General features: G+C 45.1%; 1 protein-coding gene across 5 annotated transcripts in view; it reads left to right on the top strand.

Moving 5' to 3' along the window:
* Nucleotides 1-18,927, top strand: part of ubr4 (ubiquitin protein ligase E3 component n-recognin 4) — a 258,399-nt gene that overhangs the window by 185,143 nt on the left and 54,329 nt on the right. For 3 of the 5 annotated variants that reach the window (XM_062965592.1, XM_062965588.1, XM_062965591.1), the window contains exons 77-87: nt 3,157-3,282; nt 3,423-3,572; nt 6,628-7,004; nt 8,491-8,581; nt 8,724-8,808; nt 10,896-11,023; nt 11,149-11,278; nt 13,140-13,297; nt 14,966-15,075; nt 16,303-16,444; nt 18,832-18,913. In XM_062965592.1, coding sequence (XP_062821662.1) covers nt 3,157-3,282; nt 3,423-3,572; nt 6,628-7,004; nt 8,491-8,581; nt 8,724-8,808; nt 10,896-11,023; nt 11,149-11,278; nt 13,140-13,297; nt 14,966-15,075; nt 16,303-16,444; nt 18,832-18,913 — 1,579 coding nt within the window. The remainder of the gene's footprint in view (nt 1-3,156; nt 3,283-3,422; nt 3,573-6,627; nt 7,005-8,490; nt 8,582-8,723; nt 8,809-10,895; nt 11,024-11,148; nt 11,279-13,139; nt 13,298-14,965; nt 15,076-16,302; nt 16,445-18,831; nt 18,914-18,927) is intronic. The other 2 variants (XM_062965589.1, XM_062965590.1) reach the window with 1 other exon arrangement.

Consider the following 18,927-nt stretch of genomic DNA (forward strand, 5'->3'; position numbering starts at 1 on the left):
TACTTTAATGTGAAATAATTACTGGGATAGAATAATGCAGAACAATATAATCTCTAAAACCAGGACAGTAAATAAACAGGGGAATTCCACACAGGAAACAATCAGGGCCAGCTAACACCTCCCAACAAAGTATTCCCATCATCAAAGTCTGGCAAATCCTCTGTTTTCTGAGGACCACAGACAGTAGAAGCACATAAAATATCGCAAACAACACCACTCTGAAAACAAGGGAATTCCAGACAGGAAACAATCAGGGCCAGCTAACACCTCCCAACAAAAAATTCACTCAGGGAGGAAACAGCCAGGCTTTAAAGCTGCAAGGCCATTACATCCTAATCATTTTTCCTAATTGCAGCATTCATACTTGCCTCCAACAGACAAAAAAAAGCAATCAGAAATATTGTATATTCACAACCTTTAGGAAATAATATCCCCTGATGGCGCAGCGTGTTAAAGCGCTGAGCTGCTGAACCACAGGTTTGAATTGGGGGAGCGGAGAGAGCCCCCACTGTTAGCTCCAGCTTCTGCCAACCCAGAAGTTCAAAAACATGCAAATGTGAGTGCATCAATAGGTACTGCTCCGGCGGGAGGGTAACGCCGTTCCATGCAGTCATCCCACGTGACCTTGGAGGAGTCTACGGACAACGCCGGCTCTTCGGCTTAGAAATGGAGATGAGCACCAACCTCCAGAGTAAGACACGACTGGACTTAATGTCTGGGGAAAACCTTGACCCTTGACCTTCACTACCACCAATTCCTCAAGACTTTATTTCCCAGACCACCAGACTTCGCCACAGCAACGCGTGGCCGGGCACAGCTAGTAGATATATATAAACCTTCCTTGCTTAGTTTCTCCATATACTTCACCACCTCTGAGGATGCCTGCCATAGATGTGGGCGAAACATCAGGAGAGAATACTTCTAGAACATGGCCATACAGCCCGGAAAACATACAACAACCCTGATTAACTACAACATTCACACTGGCCTCTGACTGACAAGAGTTCTTCTCTCGCCCTGGACTTTCCACAGATACATATAAACCTTCCTTGCTTAGTTTCTCCCTTCGACAACAAATAGTGTCCTTCTCCTCACCTGCTTACGGGGAGGTTTTGTATGTGCTTGGTCATTCCCGGCCTTGTTTCTCCGAGGCCATGCCTTCCTCCTTGGATCATAGAATCATAGAATCATAGAATAGTAGAGTTGGAAGAGACCACATGGGCCATCTAGTCCAACCCCCTGCTAAGAAGCAGGAAATCGCATTCAAAGCACCCCCGACAGATGGCCATCCAGCCTCTGCTTAAAAGCCTGCAAAGAAGGAGCCTCCACCACGGCCCCGGGGAGAGAGTTCCACTGGTGAACAGCCCTTCTCACAGTGAGGAAGTTCTTCCTGATGTTCAGGTGGAATCTCCTTCCTTTCCTGTAGTTTGAAGCCCTTGTTCCCTTGCGTCCTAGTCTCCAAGACTTGCTCCCTCTTCCCTAGGACTTCCCTTCACGTATTTGTACATGGCTCTCATCATGTCTCCTCTCAGCCTTCTCTTCTGCAGGCTAAACATGCCCAGCTCTTTAAGCCGCTCCTCATAGGGCTTGTTCTCCAGACCCTTCATCATTTTAGTCACCCTCCTCTGGACGCTTTCCAGCTTGTCAACATCTCCCTTCCACTGCGGTGCCCAAAATTGGACACAGTGTGATTCCAGGTGTGGTCTGACCAAGGCAGAATAGAATAAGGGGGAGCAGGACTTCCCTGGATCTAGACGCTATTCCCCTATTGATGAGGCCAGAATCCCATTGGCTTTTTTAGCAGCCGCATCACATTGTTGGCTCATGTTTAACTTCTTCCCCACGAGGACTCCAAGGTCTTTTTCGCACACACTGCTGTCAAGCCAGGCATCGTCCCCCATTCTGTCTCTTTGATTTCCATTTTTTCTGCCGAAGTGAAGTCTCTTGCATTTGTCCCTGTTGAACTTCATTTTGTGAGTTTCGGCCAATCATCTCTCGAGTCTGTCAAGATCGTTTTGAATTCTGCTCCTGTCTTCTGGAGTGTTGGCTCTCCCTCCCAGTTTGGTGTCATCTGCAAACTTGATGATCGTGCCTTCTAACCCTTCGTCTAAGTCGTTCATAAAGAGGTCGTGCCTTCCTCCTTGGGATTTTTTTTGTGTGGCGGCGAAATCCCAACCTGAAGGGTGGCGCAGGCGGGAGAGCAAGCCAGCTGCAATTAACTGCAATGAATCTCTCTGACCAGGAGGTCATGAGTTCGAGGCCCGCTCGGAGCCTATGTTTGTTTGTCTTTGTTCTATGTTAAAAGGCATTGAATGTTTGCCTATATGTGTCATGTGATCCGCCCTGAGTCCCCTTCGGGGTGAGAAAGAAGGGCGGAATATAAATGCTGTAAATAAATAAATAAAAACTAGAGGCATTCCAGACATGAAACAATCAAGGCCAGCTAACACCTCCTAACAAAGGATGCCCCCAGGCAGGAAGCAGCCAGGCTTTGAAGCTACAAGGCCATTCAATGCTAATCATGGTGGCCAATTGGGCTCGGGCTGTGGCGCAGGCGGGAGAGCAAGCCAGCTGCAACCAGCTGCAGTGAATCCCTCTGACCAGGAGGTCATGAGTTCGAGGCCCGCTCGGAGCCTATGTTTGTCTTGTCTTTGTTCTATGTTAAAAGGCATTGAATGTTTGCCTATATGTGTCATGTGATCCGCCCTGAGTCCCCTTCGGGGTGAGAAAGAAGGGCGGAATATAAATCCTGTAAATAAATAAATAAAAACTAGAGGCATTCCAGACATGAAACAATCAAGGCCAGCTAACACCTCCTAACAAAGGATGCCCCCAGGCAGGAAGCAGCCAGGCTTTGAAGCTACAAGGCCATTCAATGGTAATCATGGTGGCCAATTGGGCTCGGGCTGTGGCGCAGTCGGGAGAGCAAGCCAGCTGCAACCAGCTGCAATGAATCCCTCTGACCAGGAGGTCATGAGTTCGAGGCCCGCTCGGAGCCTATGTTTGTTTGTCTTTGTTCTATGTTAAAAGGCATTGAATGTTTGCCTATATGTGTCATGTGATCCGCCCTGAGTCCCCTTCGGGGTGAGAAAGAAGGGCGGAATACAAATGCTGTAAATAAACAAATAAATAAGGGTGCCTGTCTTTGTTTTTCAGGCCGTGACCAACATCAACACCCTCCTGGACAAGGCCGACCGCGTCTACCACCAGCTCATGGGCCACCGGCCGCAGCTGGAGAACCTGCTCTGCAAGGTGAACGAGGCGGCGCCCGAGAAGCCGCAGGTGAGGCACGGGACCCCCCGCCAGGGCCCCGCCCTTGAACCCCTCCGCCGGGGACGGTGGGAGTGGCAACCCGTCTGGCCTTGGGGGTTGCTGTCTCCTGCTGGGCCTCACCGCCGCCGCCCTTGGCCCCTCTGCCTCAGTTTCCTCCTCGGTGCTTTCAGGACGACGCCGGCTCCGGCGGAGGGATCAGCTCGGCCTCGGCCAGCGTCAACCGCTACATCCTCCAGCTGGCCCAGGAGTACTGCGGGGACTGCAAGAACTCCTTCGACGAGCTCTCCAAGATCATCCAGGTAACCGCAGGGAGAACGGCAACCCTCTGGGCAGACGCCCTTTTGGGCCCTTCCGCTGTTCAGAGACACCCCTTTCTATAGGCCAATGATGGGCAACCTTTTGCGCTTGGTGTGTCAAAATTCACCAAAAAACCTAGCATGACTTGGGTGGTGTGTCACTTTGAGAAAAAAAACCCCATAATTTCACAATATATATAGTTTAAATAACAAAAATATATAATAGGCAGTGTGGAAGAGGCCTAAGTGAGGCCTAACTCTGCCTGTCCCCTGGGCTGAGTGGGTTGCTAGGAGAACAAGTGGGTGGAGCTTAGCCTTCTAAGTGTGTCACTTCAAGAAAAAAAACATAATTTCACAATATATATAGTTTAAATAACAAAAATATATAATTGTAATATAGAACTGTATTTAATAAATCAAAAACTATTTACCCTGTTTCCCTGAAAATAAGACATCCCCAAAAAATAAGACCTAGCAAAGGTTTTGCTGAATTGCTAAATATAAGGCCTCCCCCGAAAGTAAGACCTAGCAAAGTTTTTGTTTGGAAGCATGCCCGGTGCCCCGCCAAACAAAACACCAGAGCATTCAGGATTGGTAAATGTACATACCAGTTGTACATGGAAATAATGGTAGTACAGTAGAGTCTCACTTATCCAACATAAACGGGCCGGCAGAATGTTGGATAAGCGAATATGTTGGATAATAAGGAGGCATTAAGGAAAAGCCTATTAAACATAAAATTAGGTTATGATTTTACAAATTAAGCACCAAAACATCATGTTAGACAACAAATTTGGCAGAAAAAGTAGTTCAATATGCTGCAACCCTGCTTTCCCTGCTCCACTCTGGAATGTCTGGGCAGACGTCCTGTTGTTTCAGTCCCGATCTTAACTTCCCTGTTTCCCCGAAAATAAGACAGGGTCTTATATTAATTTTTGCTCCCAAAGATGCACTAGGTCTTATTTTCAGGGGATGTCTTATTTTTCCATGAAGAAGAGCTCACATTTATTGTTGAACAACAAAATGAACATTTATTATATACTGTAAAGTAGTTGTCATCACAAACCAGCATAACCAGACAAACTGTGAATCCTATCAAGAATAATAAACATTATTATTTTATTATGACACAGCAAACAAGATAGATATGCTGGAATTTATATCACAAAATCACAAGTCGAACACTTCCCAAGTGTCTAGGACTGTGTGATGTATTATTATTATTATTATTATTATTATTATTATTATTATTATTATTATTATTATTATTATTTTATTGTATGACACAGCAAACAAGATAGATATGCTGGATTTCGTATCACAAACTCACAAGTCGAACACTTCCCAAGTGTCTAGGACTGTGTGATGTATTATTATTATTATTATTATTATTATTATTATTATTATTATTATTGTATGACACAGCAAACAAGATAGATATGCTGGATTTCGTATCACAAACTCACAAGTCGAACACTTCCCAAGTGTCTAGGACTGTGTGATGTGTTATTATTATTATTATTATTATTATTGTATGACACAGCAAACAAGATAGATATGCTGGATTTCGTATCACAAAATCCCAAGTCGAACACTTCCCAAGTGTCTAGGACTGTGTGATGTGTTATTATTATTATTATTATTATTATTATTATTATTATTATTATTATTATTGTATGACACAGCAAACAAGATAGATATGCTGGATTTCGTATCACAAAATCCCAAGTCGAACACTTCCCAAGTGTCTAGGACTGTGTGATGTATTTTCGGATGATGCGCACAGATCCCAGCAGGGTGGCCTTTTGCAGTTGGCAGATCGTGATTTTGTCAATGTCTATTGTTTCCAAATGCCGGCTGAGATCTTTTGGCACGGCACCCAATGTGCTGATCACCACTGGGACCACATTTTTATTATTATTATTATTATTATTATTATTATTATCGACACAACGACGTTTTATGACACAGCAAACAAGATAGATATGCTGGATTTTGTTTCACAAAACCACAAGCCGAACACTTCCCATTATTATTATTTACATTATTATTATTATTATTAACATTATTATTATTATTATTATTATTATTATTATTATTATTATTATTATTATTATCAACACAACGACGTTGTATGGCACAGCAAACAAGATAGATATGCTGGATTTCGTTTCGCAAAACCACAAGTCGAACCCTTCCCAAGTGTCTAGGACTGTGTGATGTATTTTCTGATGATGTGTGCAGATCCCAGTAGGGTGGCCTTTTGCAGTTGGCAGATGGTGATTTTGTCAATGTCTATTGTTTCCAAATGCCGGCTGAGATCTTTTGGCACGGCACCCAGTGTGCCCATCACCACCGGGACCACCTGCACTGGTTTCTGCCAGAGTCTTTGAAGTTCAATCTTGAGGTCCTGATAGCGGCTGAGTTTTTCCTGTTGTTTTTCGTCAACGCGACTGTCACCTGGGATGGCAACATCAATGATCCAAACCTTGTTTTTTTCCACAACTGTGATGTCTGGTGTGTTGTGTTCCAGAACTTTGTCAGTCTGGATTCGGAAGTCCCACAGTATCTTTGCGTGCTCATTTTCCAAGACTTTTGCAGGTTTGTGATCCCACCAGTTCTTTGCTGCTGGGAGGTGGGACTTGAGGCATAAGTTCCAATGAATCATTTGGGCCACATAGTTGTGCCTCTGTTTGTAGTCTGTCTGTGCGATTTTCTTACAGCAGCTGAGGATATGATCCATGGTTTTGTCGGTTTCCTTGCACAGTCTGCATTTTGGGTCATCAGCTGATTTTTCAATCTTGGCCTTAATTGCATTTGTTCTGATGTCTTGCTCCTGGGCTGCAAGGATCAGGCCTTCTTCTGTCTATTATTATTATTATTATTAGGACTCGTTTGTGACTCAGGGGACTGCCTGTAAGGAGTGTCCAGGAAGGTTTAGGGATGCCATATTTTAATGTTGCTGAGTTGCAGCTGTTGTTGTTGAGTGGCACCACTGGGTGGGTCCTTGCACCGCGCAGTGTCTGACCCCGCTTTCCGCCTCCGTCTCCCCCTCCAGAAGGTGTTTGCGTCTCGGAAGGAGCTTCTGGAGTACGACCTGCAGCAGCGGGAGGCGGCCAGCAAGTCCTCGCGCTCGTCCTCGTCGTCCTCGTCCTCGTCGGCGTCGGCGCCTGCGCAGCCCACCTTCACGGCCAGCCAGTACCGGGCCCTGTCCGTCCTGGGCTGCGGCCACACCTCCTCCACCAAGTGCTACGGCTGCGCCTCCGCCGTCACCGAGCACTGCATCACCCTCCTCCGGGCCCTGGCCACCAACGGCCCCATCCGCCACATCCTGGTCTCCCAGGGGCTCATCCGGGAGCTCTTCGACTACAACCTGCGCCGGGGGGCCGCCTCCATGCGCGACGAGGTCCGACAGCTCATGTGCCTCCTCACCAGGTGGGCAGACCGCCCGAGGATGCGCCTTGGTTGGGACGCTTTCCTCCCGTTCTCCATTTCCCTCATACATCTTCTCCCTCTGGGTTGCTGTGAGTTTTCTAGGCTGCCTGGCCATGTTCCAGAAGCATTCCCTCCTGACGTTTTGTCCACATCTATGGCAGGCATCCTCGGAGGTTATGAGGTCTATTGGAAACAAGGCCAGTGGGGTTGCTATATCTGTGGAATGATGTCCAGGGTGAGAGAAATAACTCTTGTCTGTTTGAGGCAAGTGGAATGTTACAGTTGGCCACCTTGATTCTCGTTGAATGGCCTTATACAGTAGAGTCTCACTTATCCAACATAAACGGGCCGGCAGAACGTTGGATAAGAGAATATGTTGGATAATAAGGAGGCATTAAGGAAAAGCCTATTAAACATCAAATTAGGTTATGATTTTACAAATTAAGCACCAAAACATCATGTTAGACAACAAATTTGACAGAAAAAGTAGTTCGATACACAGTAATGTTATGTTGTAATTACTGTATTTATGAATTTAGCACCAAAACATTATGATAAATTGAAAACATTGACTACAAAAATGCGTTGCATAATCCAGAACGTTGGATAAGTGAGTGTTGGATAAGTGAGACTCTACTGTAGCTTCAAAGCCTGGCTAAATCCTTTGTTGGGAGGTGTTAACTGGCCCTGATTGATTTCTGTCTGAAATTCCCCTGTTTTCAGAGTGTTGTTCTTTATTTACTGTCTTGATTTTAGGGGAATTCCAGACAAGAAATAATTAGAGCCAACTAATCACCTCCCAACAAAGGATTCCCTCACACAGCAAGCAGCCAGGCTTTGAAGCTGCAAAGCCATTCAATGCTAATCATGTTGGTAAATTGCAACTTTCACACTGGCCGCCAACAGACAAGAGTTCTTTCTTTCTCCCACCCATGGAGATATAAACCCCACTTGCCTGGTTTCCAACAGACCTCACAACCTCTGAGGGTGCCTGCCATAGATGTGGGCGAAATGTCAGGAGGGAATGCTTCTGGGACATGGCCAGGCAGCTCAAAAAACTCATAGCAACCCAGTGATTCCGGCCATGAAAGCCTTCAACAACATCTTCCCTTCTCTTTCTTCCTTTGCTTTCCTTCATATACCTTCCCCCTTCCTTCCTTTCTCTTTCTTTCTTTGCTTTCCCTTATATACCTTCTTCCCTCTTCTTTTTTTCCTTCCTTCCTTCCTTCCTTCCTTCCTTCCTTCCTTCCTTCCTTCCTTCCTTCCTCTTCCTAAGTCTTGGGGTGTACATAACTACCTATGTCAATATGCTCTAAAAAGAGAGGAACATCTGAGGCCGCAGTCTTTATACTGCTGTGTCCTACAATTCCGCGAAGTGCTGGCTAAGATGGAGCTTTTAAATATTTCACGAGCCAGACACTGAAATGGGCCCGGCAGGAAGCTTTTAACGCTGCGTTTCTTCTTTTAATTTGTGCCTGGAAACCAGAGACAACCTGGAAGCCACCCAGCAGATGAACGACCTTATCATCAGCAAGGTGTCGGCCGCCTTGAAGGGACACTGGGCCAACCCCGACCTGGTAACTATCTTTGTGTTGCAGTCATTGGTGCTTTTTTGCATATCGTCCTGGGACCACTTGTGGGCTGGGAAACACATTGGTGAATTTCTGAAGTCATCGACTGGGGTTTCCCCAGCCTCATGCTCCCCTTCTCTCCTTGTAGGCCAGCAGCCTCCAGTATGAGATGCTCCTGCTGACGGACTCCATCTCCAAGGAAGACAGCTGCTGGGAACTCAGGCTGCGCTGCGGTGAGTCCATAGGAAGGGTCATAGATAGATAGATAGATAGATAGATAGATAGATAGATAGATAGATAGATAGATAGATAGATAGAATATTGGATGGATGGATGGATGGATGGATGGATGGATGGATGGATGGATGGATGGATGGATGGATAGATAGAATGAATATTGGATGGATGGATGGATGGATGGATGGATGGATAGATGGATGGATAGATAGATAGATAGATAGATAGATAGATAGATAGATAGATAGATAGATAGATAGATAGAATATTGGATGGATGGATGGATGGATGGATGGATAGATAGAATGAATATTGGATGGATGGATGGATGGATGGATGGATGGATGGATAGATAGATAGATAGATAGATAGATAGATAGATAGATAGATAGATAGATAGATAGATAGATAGATAGAATATTGGATGGATGGATGGATGGATGGATGGATAGATAGATAGATAGATAGATAGATAGATAGATAGATAGATAGATAGATAGATAGATAGATAGATAGATTATTGGATGGATGGATGGATGGATGGATAGATAGAATGAATATTGGATGGATGGATAGATAGATAGATAGATAGATAGATAGATAGATAGATAGATAGATAGATAGATAGATAGATAGATTGATAGATTGATAGATTATTGGATGGATGGATGGATGGATGGATGGATAGATAGAATGAATATTGGATGGATGGATGGATGGATGGATGGATAGATAGATAGATAGATAGATAGATAGATAGATAGATAGATAGATAGATAGATAGAATATTGGATGGATGGATGGATGGATGGATAGATAGAATGAATATTGGATGGATGGATAGATAGATAGATAGATAGATAGATAGATAGATAGATAGATAGATAGATAGATAGATTATTGGATGGATGGATGGATGGATGGATGGATGGATGGATGGATGGATGGATGGATAGATAGAATGAATATTGGATGGATGGATGGATGGATGGATAGATAGATAGATAGATAGATAGATAGATAGATAGATAGATAGAATAATGGATGGATGGATGGATAGATAGATAGATAGATAGATAGATAGATAGATAGATAGATAGATAGATAGATTATTGGATGGATGGATGGATAGATAGAATGAATATTGGATGGATGGATGGATGGATGGATGGATAGATAGATAGATAGATAGATAGATAGATAGATAGATAGATAGATAGATAGAATATTGGATGGATGGATAGATAGATAGATAGATAGATAGATAGATAGATAGATAGATAGATAGATAGATAGAATATTGGATGGATGGATGGATGGATGGACGGACAGACAGATGAGAGAATCATAGGATCCAAAACTTGGTCGAAAACCCAAGGGCTATCCAGTCTAACCCATAGATAGATAGATGGATGGATGGTGGAGGCTCCTTCTTTGGAGGCTTTGAAGCAGGAGGCTGGATGGCCATCTGTTGAGGGCACTTTGAATGTGATTTTCCTGCTTCTTGGCTGAATGGGGTTGGACTGCATGGCCCATGAGGTCTCTTCCAACTCTACGATTCTGTGATTCTAGTCTGACCCTAAGAAAGAAAGATGATAAGAGACACAATCAAATCACAGTAGAGATCCCAGTCCAGTCCTAGGATGGATAGATGGATCGGTCTCTCCCTGGGTTGCTCCTTCCTGACCCGCTTTCTCTTCTTCCTCCTCCTCTTCGTCTTCTTCTTCTTCTTCTTCTTTCTCCTCCTCCTCCTCCTCTTCTCCTTCTTCTTCTTCTTCTTCTGCTTCTTCTTTCGCCTCCTCTTCTTCTTCTTTCTCCTCCTCCTCCTCTTCTTCTTCCTCCTCTTCTTCTTCCTCTTCTTCCTCCTCCTCCTCCTCTTCTTTCTCCTCCTCCTCCTCCTCCTCTTCTTCCTCTTCTTCCTCCTCCTCCTCTTCTTCTTCTTCCTCCTCCTCCTCCTCCTCCCACTCTTCTTCTTCTTCCTCCTCCTCTTCCTTTCCTCCTCCTCCTTCTTCCTCTTCCTTCTTCTTCCTCTTCTTCTTCTTCCTCTTCTTCTTCTTCTTCTACTTCTTCTTCCTTCCTCCAGCCCTGAGCCTCTTCCTGATGGCCGTGAACATCAAGACCCCCGTGGTGGTGGAGAACATCACCCTGATGTGCCTGCGCATCCTGCAGAAGCTCATCAAGCCCCTGGCGCCCACCAGCAAGAAGAACAAGGTGCCTCCTCCCTTGACCACGCTCTCCTTTGGGGAGGAAGGTCCCGTCCTGTGCCCCATGTTTTACGAGTGTTTGGGGCGCTTGCTTCGGCCTGTGTTGTGACCCTTCCTTTCTGCGTTTTGCAGGACGTTCCCGTGGACTCCCTGACCACGGTCAAGCCCTACAGCAACGAGATCCACGCGCAGGCCCAGCTGTGGCTCAAGCGGGACCCCAAGGCCTCCTACGAAGCCTGGAAGAAGTGCCTGCCTGCCAGAGGTAGGAGGGGCCTTTGGGACGCCTTTGACGGACAGGAGTCCTTTCTTCCATTCGCTTGGCTTGATCGCTGTGTGCTGTCTTTAAATGTACCCCTTCTCTCTCTCTTCAAAATTTAGATTTTTTTTATATCGTTTTTATTAAAGTTTCAAGTGAAGTGCTGTATATACTCAAAGATAAGCCGAGTTTTTCAGTCCTTATTTATGAGCTGAAAAAGCCTCCCTCGGCTTTTAATCTGGTCAAGGCCAGCAACAGAGCCTGGAGGCTATTGCTTGCAATATGTGATCTGTTTCTCTTTTCTCCTCCCTTATCAGTGTGTTTTCTCTTGCAAAGCCTCCCTCGCTCTTAGCCTGAAGGCTATTGCTTGCAATATGTGATCTATTTCTCTCTTCTCCTCCCTTATCAGTGTGTTTTCTTTTGCAAAGCCTCCCTCGCTCTTAGCCTGAAGGCTATTGCTTGCAATATGTGATCTGTTTCTCTTTTCTCCTCCCTTATCAGTGTGTTTTCTTTTGCAAAGCCTCCCTCGCTCTTAGCCTGAAGGCTATTGCTTGCAATATGTGATCTATTTCTCTCTTCTCCTCCCTTATCAGTGTGTTTTCTCTTGCAAAGCCTGGAGGCTATTGCTTGCAATATGTGATCTATTTCTCTCTTCTCCTCCCTTATCAGTGTGTTTTCTTTTGCAAAGCCTGGAGGCTATTGCTTGCAATATGTGATCTATTTCTCCCTTCTCCTCCCTTATCAGTGTGTTTTCTCTTGCAAAGCCTCCCTCGCTCTTAGCATGCAGGCTATTGCTTGCAATATGTGATCTGTTTCTCTCTTCTCCTCTCTTATCAGTGTGTTTTCTTTTGCAAAGCCTCCCTCGCTCTTAGCATGCAGGCTATTGCTTGCAATATGTGACCTGTTTCTCTTTTCTTCTCCCTTATCAGTGTGTTTTCTTTTACAAAGCCTCCCTCGCTCTTAGCATGCAGGTTGTTGCTTGCAATATGTGACCTGTTTCTCTCTTCTCCTCCCTTATCAGTGTGTTTTCTTTTGCAAAGCCTCCCTCGCTCTTAGCATGCAGCCTATTGCTTGCAATATGTGATCTATTTCTCTCTTCTCCTCCCTTATCAGTGTGTTTTCTCTTGCAAAGCCTCCCTCGCTCTTAGCATGCAGGCTATTGCTTGCAATATGTGATCTGTTTCTCTCTTCTCCTCTCTTATCAGTGTGTTTTCTTTTGCAAAGCCTCCCTCGCTCTTAGCATGCAGGCTATTGCTTGCAATATGTGACCTGTTTCTCTTTTCTTCTCCCTTATCAGTGTGTTTTCTTTTACAAAGCCTCCCTCGCTCTTAGCATGCAGGCTGTTGCTTGCAATATGTGACCTGTTTCTCTTTTCTTCTCCCTTATCAGTGTGTTTTCTTTTGCAAAGCCTCCCTCGCTCTTAGCATGCAGGCTATTGCTTGCAATATGTGACCTGTTTCTCTCTTCTCCTCCCTTACAAGTGTGTTTTCTCTTGCAAAGCCTCTCTCGCTCTTAGCATGCAGGCTATGAATATATTCTTACCTACCTATATATAGGGCTTGCAAATATTACAGGGGGGAAACGGATGCACAAATATCTATACACATGTCTAGATAGATATGAATATATAGGGCTTGCAAATATTGTAGGGGAAATGCACACACACACACAGACACACACAGAGGGGATTTGCAAATGTTTCAGGGGGAAATGCATATGTGAAATTAGGTGCCTCGGCTTATATTCGAGTATATATGGTATGTATATTTTAAACGTTTTATCCCAATCTGTTCCCATTTTTGCAAATGTATTGTTCTTCCTCTATTCCTTGATTTTAATGTCTCTCTCGCTCTCTGCCTTCTTTCAGGCATCGAGGCCAATGGGAAGTCTCCCACCCGGGCCGAGCTCCGCCACCTTTACCTGACGGAGAAATACACCTGGAAGTGGAAGCAGTTCATGAGCCGCCGGGGGAAGCGCACCTGCCCCTTGGACCTCAAGCTGGGACACAATAACTGGCTGCGGCAGGTAATGCGCACACACAGGCGCCCCAGGTTGACTTATTGATGGATTGATTTTTATTTCTCTCCTGCTTGATCTCTCCCTGTGGAGACTCAAAATGGCTCACAATCAAAAACATTACAACTTAAAATATACAAATATGTAGTAATAAAACAACATATCATTATTATATTATCAATAGTAATTACATCTAATCTAAATCTAATCTAATCTAAAGATAATCTATCTAATCTAAATCTAATGTATCTAAATCTAATCTAATATAAATATATATAAATCTAAATCTAAATCCATAATAAAAGCGAAAACCCGTATGTGTGTATGTGGCACGGATGTCTGCTCACACAGACAGCCTCCGGTCTCCACTAACAGGCTATAGTTCCCAGGTTTAAGAATCCAGCAAGTCACCACTTTGCACTGACATTACATTTTGCATTGTTTTAAACTTTGTATATTGTATTTTATGACTATTTTATGATTGTTTTAACTGTTTTAATCATTTTAGTTTATTGTATATCCGTGTAACGGCATCAATTGCCACTTGTAAGCCGCCCTGAGTCCCCTCGGGTGAGAAGGGCGGGGTATAAATAATTGAAATAAAATAAATAAAATCAAATTACAGTTACAGCGAGCGCGATGAACATGCAGCCCAACCCCTGCCAATGTCCTTCCCAAACACTACGTCCCACCCCCCAAGGAATGCTTTCGTTTGGGGACTATTTCATCCTAGATTTTGCTTTTTCTTCCACCACAGGCAGGCATCCCAGGGTTCTCCATTGCTGTGGAATTTGCATGGCCCCGCCCACTGCCCTTCCCTTTCCAATCTCTCTGCATAACAAACAGAACAGAACTGAGCTGCAGCTAAACTTACTGGAGGAGTTTGGGGGATTGAAGTTGTAGTTCACCCTGCATCAAGTCACTCCTACTGGGGAATATACAGGAGTTGTAGTTCACCTACACCCAGAATGCTATGAACCCAAACAAGGATGGGTCTGGGCCAAACTTGCCATGCAGACCCGATATGCCCACATTTGACTACTAGTGGGTTTGGAGGGGAACTGGACTGGAAGTTGAGGAGTAGTAGGTACTGGGATTTATAGTTCACTTGCAATCGAACCCCACCGATGATGGACCAGGACCACACTTGGCACACAGATCCCCCATAACCAATACAACATATTGGACAAATTTGGGAAAAGGGGAGTTATAGTTCACCTGCAGCCAGATAAACACTGACCCCCATTGACAATGCACTAGGACTACACTTCACACAGAGAAGCCTCATGACCTACTGAACATACTGCAGGTATTTGTGGGAAGGGGCCTTGATTTTGGGAGTTGTAGTTCACCTCCATCCAAAGACCACTGAACCCAGCCAATGACGAATACAGACCAAACTTGACACACAGACTGAATATTGCCTGCTGTGGATACTGAGAGATATTTCTGGGCCCCGGGAATCTGGAAGTTTTAGTAGTTCACCCCCATCCAGAGAGTATATACGGTGTATACGGTAATATACAATTATTATGTTATTATATATTATATTGTACTATATTATAATATAATATATATAATACACTACCTCTGGGATCTCACCCCGTCCCAAACAACCTACAGTAACTTGCTTCCCTGTGTCGTCCTCCCCCTTTTTGTGTGTCGTCCCCCAAACAGGTCTTGTTCACCCCAGCGACCCAGGCGGCCCGGCAGGCGGCCTGCACCATTGTGGAAGCCCTGGCCACCCTCCCCAGCCGCAAGCAGCAGGTCCTCGACCTCCTGACCAGGTGAGTGTTCCCTTGTAGGTGGCTTTCCAGGTGAAAATGCCACCATCTGTTGAATGCACTCCATTCGCCCTGCCTTGCATCAGAGCCATGCATTCTGCTCTGTTTTATGTTTAACTAGCTTGGGAATCCGGCGATGCTCAGGTAATTAGAAGAAGGAATTGTTTGTTTTGCAATGTTAGATAATACGAGGGTTATCCAGAAAGTAGATTACGTTTTGGAATTAAAAATGAACAAAGTATAGGAGAAAACATTTACCATATGCAATTGAAAGCCACACCCAAATACCACTTCTCAACATAGTCGCCATTCAAAACTAGGCACTTACCATAGCAAGGAATGAACTTGGAAACTCCTTCCCCACCAAACTCTGCCGCTTGCATCCTCAAAAAGTATAGGAGAAAACATTTACCATATGCAGTTGAAAGCCACACCCAAATACCACGTCTCAACATCGTCGCCATTCAAATCTAGGCACTGATCATAGTGATGAATGAGCTTGGCAACTCCTTCCCCACCAAACTCTGCCACTTGCATCCTCAAAAAGTATAGGAGGAAACATTTACCATATGCAGTTGAAATCCACACCCAAATACCACTTCGCAAAATTGTCGCCATTCAAATCTAGGCACTTCTCATAGTCATGAATGAGCTTGGCAACTCCTTCCCCACAAAACTCTGCCGCTTGCGTCCTCAACGCAGCATTTTGGCAACAATGCGCAGCTGCGGGAGGCGGTGACCGGCTGGTTGAGGACGCAAGCGGCAGAGTTTTGTGGGGAAGGAGTTGCCAAGCTCATTCATCACTATGATCAGTGCCTAGCATAGTTGCCATTCAAATCTAGGCACTTATCATAGTGATGAATGAGCTTGGCAACTCCTTCCCCACCAAACTCTGCCACTTGCGTCCTCAACCAGCCGGTCACTCCTTACGGCAGCTGCACATCATCGCAAGCGGCAGAGTTTTGTGGGGAAGCAGTTGCCAAGCTCATTCATCACTATGGTAAGTGCCTAGATTTGAATGGCAATGCTCCCGGGATTTGAACCTGGGACTTTTCGGTCTGCAAGTTCATCAGCTCACTTCGCCACCGGGGCTCTCCTTACATAGTGGTTATGAAAATGAGAGTCAGGCCTTCTCCATAGGCGTCTCCGATGTGTTCTGGTGAAAGCATTTAATTTCATTGTACAATGTACAATGACAATAAAGTTGTGCTATTCTATTTTTTCCGGCAGTTACCTGGACGAGCTGAGCGTGGCGGGGGAGTGTGCGGCCGAGTACCTGGCCCTCTACCAGAAGCTGATCAAGCCGGCCCGGTGGAAGGTCTACCTGGCCGCCCGGGGGGTCCTGCCCTACGTCGGGAACCTCATCACCAAGGTAGGCCTTTGCTCCCTCGGATAGAGGTGGACACAGAATCCATCATCCCCTATCAATGATGGACGGGGATGCTGTAGGTGACAGTCCACAAACACCTGCAAGGCCGCAGGTTCCCCATCCTGGTCCGATAGCGATGGATATATGAATATAGGCCGTTCCCCAAGTTATGAACAAGATCACTTCTTTAGGTTTCTCTCTTCTCCTCCCTTATCAGTGTGTTTTCTTTTGCAAAGCCTGGAGGCTTTTGCTTGCAATATGTGATCTATTTCTCTCTTCTCCTCCCTTATCAGTGTGTTTTCTTTTGCAAAGCCTCCCTCGCTCTTAGCCTGCAGGTTATTGCTTGCAATATGTGATCTATTTCTCTCTTCTCCTCCCTTATCAGTGTGTTTTCTTTTGCAAAGCCTCCCTCGCTCTTAGCCTGCAGGCTATTGCTTGCAATATGTGACCTATTTCTCTCTTCTCCTCCCTTATCAGTGTGTTTTCTTTTGCAAAGCCTCCCTCGCTCTTAGCCTGCAGGTTATTGCTTGCAATATGTGATCTATTTCTCTCTTCTCCTCCCTTATCAGTGTGTTTTCTTTTGCAAAGCCTCCCTCGCTCTTAGCCTGCAGGCTATTGCTTGCAATATGTGACCTATTTCTCTCTTCTCCTCCCTTATCAGTGTGTTTTCTTTTGCAAAGCCTCCCTCGCTCTTAGCCTGCAGGCTATTGCTTGCAATATGTGATCTATTTCTCTCTTCTCCTCCCTTATCAGTGTGTTTACTTTTGCAAAGCCTGCAGGCTATTGCTTGCAATATGTGACCTATTTCTCTCTTCTCCTCCCTTATCAGTGTGTTTTCTTTTGCAAAGCCTCCCTCGCTCTTAATCAAGGGAATATTTTGAAAAGAGAGACACCCTTGCAAGTCAGGAAGAAGAAAAATATATATTCATTAATCTTATGAAAACATTTCCCCCTGAAATATGTATTAAACTCTCCTACAGATATATAGGCATTAACCCCTTGCAACCCCTTTTGCCATCTCTGTTTTCCGGGCTGTCTGGCCATGTTCCAGAAGTATTCTCTCCTGACGTTTCGCCCACATCTATGGCAGGGATCCTCAGAGGTAGTGAGGTAACGTCAGGAGAGAATACTTCTGGAACATGGCCACACAGCCCGGAAAACATACAACAACCCAGTGATCCCGGCCATGAAAGCCTTCAACAAAACATGATGGAAGTTGTAGTTCAGCCTGCTTTAAGACAGAGCACCTTGACCCCCACAAACAATGGACGTGGACCACATTTTGCACACAGAACCCCCATAACCAAGGAGAAATACTGGAGAGGTTTAGGAGAGATTGGCCTCGATTTTTTGGAGTTGTAGTTCCCCTACAACCAGATAAACTGAATCCCACCGATCTTGGACCTGGATCAAATTTGGCACACACCAACAAAAAACACTTCCTGTTGTCAGCTCTTCCGGGATCAGAGATGTCAAACCTGTGCCTTCCAGATGTTTGGGCCTCCAGCTCTCACAAGCCCCTCCAACCAGCTTGTCCAAGGGCAAGGGATTCTGGGAGCTAAAGACTGTTGCACTTCAGCACTGGTTCACCTTGCTCTTAACACACACTTCACCACAGCAAGCTAGGTTTAAACAATGTATTGATAAAAGATAATAAAGTCTGAATAAAAAGCAGTAAAGAAGGCGAACATCCAAAAGCAATGGCAGTCAATAAAAAGCAATATTCAAACGCAAAGGCAGTCAGTCAAAAAGGCTATAATCCCGAGGTAAAAGCAATTTGCAGAATATAGTCCCAAGTCTCTGATATAGGAAATTAGTCCTGAAAACTAGGCAACATGAACTTCAGCGTAAAATCCAAAACACAGATTCCAGGTATGCACATAAACGAGAATCCTTAGACAAGGCAGGAGATGTGCTTCCAGAAATCAACATTGCTTCGTCTGAGATCTCTTTCTGTTTCTCCTGTATTTACCCATGTTTACAAGCCAAAAAGGCATTTCTCTGCCCTTGAGTTCCCATGCGTTTGCCAGCTATTCTAAGGGAGCGTTTGGGGCGAACCTTTAATCTTAACCTCGTATCTCTATCTAAGGAAGACTCCTCTGAGTCACTGCCCGAAACACCTGGAACTTGTTGATGTTTGAACTCCTGGGAAAGGTCACCCTTATCATTAGTTTCTGTTTCCTTGCTCTGACAATTCAACATTTCCAGAGTCAGAGCCTTCAAGATTTCCCTCATGAGCATTTTTTGGTCAGCCTGCAAAACCCCAAATCCCCCTTCATCATCAGACTGAACCACAACAAAGACCTCGACTGAGGTTGCTCAGGTGTCTTAGCTCTTCCTTGGCCTTCTTGCGCTCTCATTCATGGCCTTTGTCTCTGTCCTTTGCGCAGGAGATTGCGCGCCTGCTGGCCCTGGAGGAGGCCACGCTCAGCACCGACCTGCAGCAGGGCTACGCCTTGAAGAGCATCACAGGTGCGTCGCGGCCT

The sequence above is a fragment of the Anolis carolinensis genome, unplaced genomic scaffold (genome assembly GCF_035594765.1).
Source record: "Anolis carolinensis isolate JA03-04 unplaced genomic scaffold, rAnoCar3.1.pri scaffold_15, whole genome shotgun sequence".
Taxonomy (NCBI): Eukaryota; Metazoa; Chordata; class Lepidosauria; order Squamata; family Dactyloidae; genus Anolis; species Anolis carolinensis.